Raw genomic sequence first — 7,483 nt, 5'->3', positions numbered from 1 at the left:
CTGCACCACCCTCCCCCCCGAAAGAGGGAGAATCCCCCTTGATCCTTCGCTCGGGGAACAGCGGTTCCGTCTGGGTGGATCTCGGCGCGGGACGGTATTCCAGCCTCCGGGCGGGTTTTGTGCGCCGCCTGCCTTGGGGCTAAGCTGTTCCTCTGCCTGTCCCGTCCGTAAACGCCGTGGGGTTTCGTGCCAGCCCGTGGGGACGCCGAGAGTCTTCCGCGGTCTCTAACCACCGTTGTCCCTTCTCTCCCTAGGGACCGGCTGCCTGGTAAAGGCAGTGGAGACGGCGGCCCAGCGCGAGGCGTTCATCGTAGGAAAGCCCAACCGGTACATGTTTGATTGCGTGGCGAGCGAGTTCGACATCGATCCCGCTCGTACCATCATGGTGGGAGATCGGCTGGACACAGACATCCTCATGGGCAATAGCTGCGGCCTCACCACCCTGCTGACGCTTACCGGGGTGACCACGCTGGACGAAGTGAAGGGCCACCAGGAGAGCGGCTGTCCCGCCAGGCAGAGCCTGGTTCCCGATTACTACGTCGACAGCATAGCCGACCTTCTCCCAGCACTGGGGGATTAATATAGCAAAACGCTTGCAGCCTCCCAGCGGTACCCCAAGGCAGGCCCCTGTTAATCACCTCGTGACAGTGACACACGCGCTAGGATGCCACCCGGAGTTAGCAACCCTTAGCTTTTTAACCGTTCTGTCCTCGCGGTATGGTTTTGTTTACATCTCGGTCTTTAAATGCACTTTGAAACAAAGAGGGCATTACGGTGTCACCCAAGTCTTGTGGGCTTGGGGCTTTTTTGTTTGTTTTTTTTTTTTTTTAAAAGTTATAAGCGACGCAGCTATCCAAATGTTTGTGATACTCGATGTCACGTTGTCCTCTAGACTGAGTTGAGGAAAGTAGAGCTGGTTGATCTGAGGAAAAGAACCCAACAATTTGCAGCGCGTCCTCGCCCGGACGGGCCGTGGCTCAGTCTGGTTTATTCAGGGAAACGTCTCGTGGAGCGTGTAATAACTTAGCGGCTGTGTTTGGAAACGCTTGCGGTGGCTGGCAGAATTAGCAGCTGGCCTTAGATTGATTTATTCCCCTACCCCCCCGGACGGGGTCCTCTTTGGCAGTGCAGCCCGCTGCAAGCGCGACGTCGGGTCACAGAAACCGAAATCCGTCTCCTTCGTTTGACCGCTGCAAATTGCACGCGCGATGCAGGTCAGGGTGACTCCCCTCGCAGAACACAGGCGGTGTCTTCTGCGTACTGCATTTGTCCAAGCGTTGGACGTACGCGTGAAGTACGTGTACCTACAAGAACTACCCCGACCCTAAATATATATCAGAATATATTTAAAATATAAATTTAAGTATAGTATATGATAATATATCTCGTTTCCCAGAAGGGAGGATAAGAGGAATGTACTTCACCGGTCACAGGAGGTTTAATTCTCCTACGGTTTTGCATTCGGTAATGCAGAAAGTCTGTCGCCGCGTAGGACTGTCCTTCACTGCTGCCGCTTCCCAGAAATAGCGGGATTAGTACCGAGTTAGTTCTTGTACCTCCCTCAGCATCACAATAGCCGCTTGCCTTGGCTTTAGCTGCAGAGTCTGAATTAGCCCTCAGTCCACGGGGGGTGGACGTAGTGCACAGTACAGCTTTCCACCGAAACGAGCCTGGGAGAGTACTGGCTGTGCCCGACGAGGGCACGTGCTTCCTTTAAACCGCGGAGGTTAATACCTTCCGCATGTGTCTCGGCGTGGGGGCCTGGCACCAGTTGCTTGTCTGAAGAGGAGTGCTTGCTTGCTCAGGTGATGATTTCATTCTGATCCTTAGGTGCGTTTGGGTGAAGCACGGCTCACGGGGGTAGATTTTCATGCTGGCTGAATCGAAGGCCACAGTTGAAAGCTTTCGCATTACAGAATTAAGTGGAAAAATTATATATGCAAATAACATGCTTTTATTCCGTAGATGCCACTGTCGGCAGTTAAATTTAAACGCTGGCCTTCCTTCATCTCCCACTGTTTGGCTGAACAGCTCTAGCGGTGCGTCGATGCCGTTTCCTTCCGCTCGCACGCTCGAAACGAGTAGACTTGTCACCTTGTTTGTACAGCAATAACCCTGCGGTTCGTGTCGTCTTTCGGTGTTACCAGAAAATTAGCTGCTCTCGTAGCAGGGTGTTCATCTGTAACTCGGATAATCTCTTCCCTGTTCCCGTCTCCAGCTAGAGGGCTGTGACTGCGTAAAGTCGCAGAGAAATACTTACAGGTAGAACTTTGGCTTACGAGTAGACTTGTCACCTTGTTTGTACAGCAATAACCCTGCGGTTCGTGTCGTCTTTCGGTGTTACCAGAAAATTAGCTGCTCTTGTAGCAGGGTGTTCATCTGTAACTCGGATAATCTCTTCCCTGTTCCCGTCTCCAGCTAGAGGGCTGTGACTGCGTAAAGTCGCAGAGAAATACTTACAGGTAGAACTTTCGCTTTGTCTGGGTAACGTGGAAATGGACATTACGGGTTTACTGCAGGTGGGGTCGGAAAACGGCGTGTTCTGTGGTTCAGTTCCTGTATCTGGTGCTTATAATTTCAGAATACGTCAAGTAAAGTCGTAAATGCCGGGAGAGGCGTTCAGCCTCGTTCAAGCAGCGCACTGTCCCTGCCGAGCACTGTTCGCTGTACAAGGGAACCATTACCTCGATTCACGTATGCTGAAATGTGCTGGTGAAGGTGTCAATCGTGCTTCAAAACTCTGTATCAACTTCCAAACGGTTTCTAAGCCTCTACTTGAATTCACATTAAACTTACAAACCTGCTTTCCCCTGGCGTTGTCGTGTTTTGTAGTCGCGTCTCTGTGAGCTTTGGCGCAGCTGTACTGCGTGGAAATTCTGGGCGTTAGGGACGCAGTTTGTGCTTATCACTTATTATTATTTTTTTAATCATTTGTTTTATTACTTTATTATTATTATTTACTCCTTACATGCGGTATCGGGGAAAGCAACCCAAACCCTGGAGTGTATTCCTTTGGTTCAGGCGCCCAGAGCTGCGCGGGGCTCTTGGCGCGGGCTGGGATTTGCTGCTTTGAGTAAGGGAACAAGCGCAGAGCAGAATGCAGTAATCCTTTCACAAACAACGTTTTACAGAGGGTTTTTGCTTCGTTCCTGCGCCTTAGATTAGGCAGGGCGTAAATTTCTTGAAGAAAGAAAGAGTCTGCTGTGCGGCTGTTGCAGTCTCCGTGGGGAGAACAGCCTGTCTGCGTGTTGCAGCTGGTTTTTCAAATTTCTTGTGCTAAGCTCCGCTGCGGCGGCGGCCGGCTGGCAGGCTGCGCTGCGGGGAGCGTGCCTCATCTCTGTCACGCCCCGGTTGGCAGAAGCAGAACGGGTGGTTCGACTGTTCCAACACCGTTCCTGTTTTCGTCGGAGCCGCAGGACGGGACGCGGCAGTCTTGCATCCTCAGTTTTGCTGTTTTAAAGGAGCGGCCGTGGTGGGTGGTTGACTCTCGCTGGCCGCAGCGTTCAGGTGTGATTGTGCGTGTACCCCCGGCGTTTTGAGTTCACATCCCACAGAAGCAGCATCCTAGAATGGTGACCTGCTGCTGAAATAGCTCATTTTCGACCTACAGAAGGAAAGAGGCTGAGTGGGAGGGGGGTTGCTAGCGCTTTGATGACGAGAAACGCCAGGATGAGCCGCGCTCTTGGCTGGGTTTGATCAGTCCTGGGCCGCGCTTGATGGGAAAATGTCTAAGAGCTGTATCTTCCCTTGACAGATTCCACGTGAAGGAATCCTCCCGAGCTTTTCCTTGCCTCCGTTCAGTTGGTTACGTCGGGCTGGCAGGTCTCGGAAACACACGGCTCCCACGGGGGCTCCTGGACTGCTCGGGAAAACCACGGTCTGGCGACCCGGGGACGCTGTTCCCCGCCGGGTGTTTCTCACCACAGGACGCGGGTGTTAGCGGGAGTGCAGCTCAGGTTGTGGCCATGACTTTGTAGCAGAGCTCCTTTCCCCCCGGGGTCTGAACGAAGTGAGGTCCGCAGGTGGAACACGAGCGCGTCTGTGCAGCCGAGGCTTGCCGGGCAGCAGTCTGCAGGATAAACAGTCGGCTTCGGCCCACGGAGCTCTGGCAGCACGAAGCTCATGCTGAAATGTAGAAATAACTGATGACAAGGGCAGGCTGCCACTTTTCTCTATTCATTGTGTCTCTTAACGAGACTTACCCGGTCCCGCTATTAGGGCCTGCCAGCAGGGAGGGCCGACACAAAGCCCCCGATTGTCGTCCACCTGCCCCCCTCCGGCCGGCTCGCAAGGTGAGCAGGAAGAGCAGTTTTATGCACCGACAGCATCGCTCGGCAGCCCTGGCTGCCCCCCCCTTCCCTTCTCCTCTCCCCAGGTGGCAGCTCTAAGGTTTCGCCCTCCCCGTCGGCCTGAGCTGAGGATCTCCTGGCTGGGAAGCCCTTTGGCTGCAAGGGACGCGTATTTACGTTTCGCGGACGCGCGCTTAGGTTTCCCAGGCGCGCCTGGGGCTGGGGATCATGCACAGTCTGCGTGTCGTCAGGAGGCAGAGCCGCGGGAGCGAGGTCCCCATCTGAAGTGGAGGATGGAGGGTGGGAACAGCACCGGCAGCGCTGCCTCTGCAGTGAGTATCCCTGGTCCCCCAGTTATCACAGACGGAGTCCCCGCTCTGTGCTTGCTTGAATTCCCCTTTTGAAGGGGCTGAGCTCCCGCCGCTCCTGTGGATCCCGGTAAGGTTTTGTTCATCCCCAACCTCAGCACCCCCCGGTTCGGCTCCTTGTAAGGCAGCCGACTCCATCCGCTGGATTCTCCTGTAAGTGCCCGGACTTACACGGCATAAACCCATTGTGTAACAAGGCAGGGCAGGGCGGTCGCGTTAGAGATGCCAAAGAACCCCGGCTCGCACGCTGCAGAGCCGCTCGGGGTGCATGAGCACGTGTGAACTGCGGCCGGCCGCGGGACAGGAGTCGCTGGATTTCTCCATTTGCGCCTTTCCCACCCGGGGGAATTTCGTTAGCTATTGAAAACCTGCCCGTTACTGCGGGGCTCGGGCTCCGTCGCGTTTGAATTGAGGAGCTTTCAGCTTTGCGCAGTTTTAACTTTGTTAAGACTCGCTGCTCTTCTAGTGGAACATACCTGGAAGTTACACGTTACCGAAAACGATCAGTAACTGACCCGGAGGCTGGCGGAGCCCGTTCCTCGTGCAGCTGTAGCAAATCCAACCATGGGCATTTATTGAATTTCTCTATGTGCTTCGGAAGATTGAGAAACAGATTATTTTTTTAAGTGTGGTTGAAACTCTATTATTGAAAACACATTCTTTCTGCTTTGTAAAAATGATTTTATGTGCCATTAAGTTAAATTTAATTGTTTCAATATAAGAATTAAAGTGGATTTTAATCGAGCCACTAGAAATGCCACGTGACTGCCAAGCTCTTCTGCTTCAAGTAACAGCTTGGTCTGCGTGAAGAACAACTTCTCAAGAGAATAAAATACAACCAAAGGGGCAAGGAAGCGGGATCACTCCGCACGGGGCCTGTTTCAAATGCTGAAGGTTCTCCTGGGGATTTCTGCTACAAACCAAAATAATTTAATTTGCTGCTGCAGTGCAGCAGCAGCCCCTGTTTGTGGAAAGGTTCCTGCTCCGGCCCTTCCTCGGCGGGTCTGCAGCGTTTGCACGCTTCCCCGGCCGCAGGAGGGAAGTGCTCGGCTGTGGGAGTGCTGGTTACCGGGGTGTTGGATCTGAAACTCCAGCACTGGGGGACAAAAGTGACGTTATTCCGGGGCTGCGGTGATGTTCTGGCAGTTCTGCATTCAAACCCCAGCAGTTTGCAGAGTGATTTGTGTCGTGAGCGGGAAGTGCATTTTCACGGTGAAGAAGAACAACCAGCAGCGGGGTTGATTTTTAACTCCCGTTCTTTCTTTTGCCTTGGCCCGCAGGACAGGAGGGCCGCAGCGCGCTTCGCGGCTCCATCCAGGACGTTCTGGATCATCTTGTCCGTTGCCTTGTTTTTTGCAGCTGTTGGCATCAGCGTCGTGGGGGTTCTCAGCTTCTCCCCCAGCTCTGCCCAGGTAAGGGATCCCGATCCAGGCAGGGAACCTCCTCCTGCCCGCAGCCCTGATCTGTGTCGGAGGCGCTTGCCGGGAGGGAGGAACGGGCTGAGATCAGGGCTGGCTTGGGCCGGTTCCCGGCACTGGAAGACACGGGAAGGCGCCGGCAGCGCTGCAGGCAGCGAGCTGAGCAGCGGCTGTCTCACCCCTGCAACGCGCCTGCCAGAAACCGTTGCTTAAATTAGAGGAACTTCAATGCATCGTTTGTAAATATAGCCGCAAGCTGGTATTTTGCTCAGCAGGCGCGTTCCAACGTGCGGCTGTGGCCTCTCAGGCGAGGTGGGGGGGCACGTTTGCTGCCAGCGAGCCGTGCTGGCTGGGGAGGCAGATCCCAGCCTCCCCCCGTGCGCAGCCGTGGCAGAGGCTGGCGAGTCCCCCTGGCCCTTTCCTCCAGCACCCTGTTGCCCGGCAGGGTGGGTGCCTTCGGTGTGAGGGGCACCGGCACCTCTCCCCCAGCCCTGCGTGATGGAGAGCGGTCTGCTTCCCAGATCTGCTCCCCTCCCGTGGGTCAGAGCTTGCTGCTGTCGCTAAATAATTCAGACAAGCAGCAGGGACCAGCGAAGGGTCCGAGGGGGGATGTCGGCGGGGAGATGGTTGGTGCTGCCCTCCCTCTCTTTGTGCCCAGGCTGGCTCTCAGCTCGTCCGGCTAACGCTCCAGGGCCAGCAAGACCCGCTGAGGAATCAGACAGCCTTGGTGGACAAGTCCAGGAGCACCGTGACCTACTACATAACCTCGCAGAGTAACCACACCGCCGTGGTGCTGTATGACAGCAGGAACGTAAGTGTGTTGGGATAATTACCTGCTTCGCTAGCCTGGAAGCGAGCAGAGGAACCCAGGCTGCTGAGAGAAGAGCTGCTGGGGTGGGGGCAGGAGGCGTAGGCCAGGGAAAACTTCAACCAGCTACTGTTTGGTGCCTTTCTCCGCACCTTTGGTTAGGAAAGGTAACGCAGGACAGAAGGAGGAATGTCCATTTTTTGGGCTCTTGAGAGAGCTGCGGGTGCGTGCCGCTGCCTGCTCTCACAGGGCACAATCCGTCTCGCAGGGCTACGTGTGCTACAAACCTGTGGAGCAGCGAGCGTGCTACCTGAGGAGGATGGACGCCTGGGACCTCCAGACCCTACAGACATCTCTCAACGCGTCTGAGCAGAGGGTGAGCAGCTGCTGCGGCCGTTCCCTGGGGCGGCTGAGCGGACGGGGGTGATGAATTGGGCTTTGCACAGAGTCCTGGCTCGCTGAAGGCACTTTCCTGCATGGATTTGTGTTCGCAGTGGTGACTCTTTAACACCAGCATCCCAAGCGTGGCTAAATGAGGGCACGGGCTCTCCCAGCCGGGGGCAGCAGCCCGCCCCCTGCGTTCTGTGCGATTCACTGCTC

At 55.3% G+C, this 7,483-nt stretch overlaps 2 protein-coding genes and 1 non-coding gene across 3 annotated transcripts in view; 2 read left to right on the top strand and 1 right to left on the bottom strand.

The window, feature by feature from the left end:
* E4F1 (E4F transcription factor 1) overlaps window positions 1-333 on the bottom strand; it is a 12,461-nt gene extending 12,128 nt beyond the window's left edge. Inside the window, exon 1 of the mRNA XM_009286618.2 lies at window positions 231-333. Coding sequence (XP_009284893.2) covers window positions 231-333 — 103 coding nt within the window. The remainder of the gene's footprint in view (window positions 1-230) is intronic.
* A 1,754-nt stretch (window positions 334-2,087) lies between these two features.
* Window positions 2,088-2,804, top strand: LOC103905049. The gene is made up of 2 exons (XR_002086290.1): window positions 2,088-2,262; window positions 2,463-2,804. It is a non-coding gene; the product is annotated as an uncharacterized LOC103905049 (transcript).
* Window positions 2,805-4,582: 1,778 nt separating this feature from the next.
* Window positions 4,583-7,483, top strand: part of BRICD5 (BRICHOS domain containing 5) — a 5,377-nt gene continuing 2,476 nt past the window's right edge. The window contains exons 1-4 of the mRNA XM_019473962.1: window positions 4,583-4,621; window positions 5,938-6,069; window positions 6,734-6,886; window positions 7,152-7,259. Of these exons, the coding sequence (XP_019329507.1) occupies window positions 4,583-4,621; window positions 5,938-6,069; window positions 6,734-6,886; window positions 7,152-7,259 (432 nt within the window). The remainder of the gene's footprint in view (window positions 4,622-5,937; window positions 6,070-6,733; window positions 6,887-7,151; window positions 7,260-7,483) is intronic.

Source organism: Aptenodytes forsteri, unplaced genomic scaffold, assembly GCF_000699145.1.
Source record: "Aptenodytes forsteri isolate BGI_AS27 unplaced genomic scaffold, ASM69914v1 Scaffold55, whole genome shotgun sequence".
NCBI classification, from domain to species: domain Eukaryota; kingdom Metazoa; phylum Chordata; class Aves; order Sphenisciformes; family Spheniscidae; genus Aptenodytes; species Aptenodytes forsteri.
This window is presented reverse-complemented; position numbering and strand designations above follow the sequence as displayed.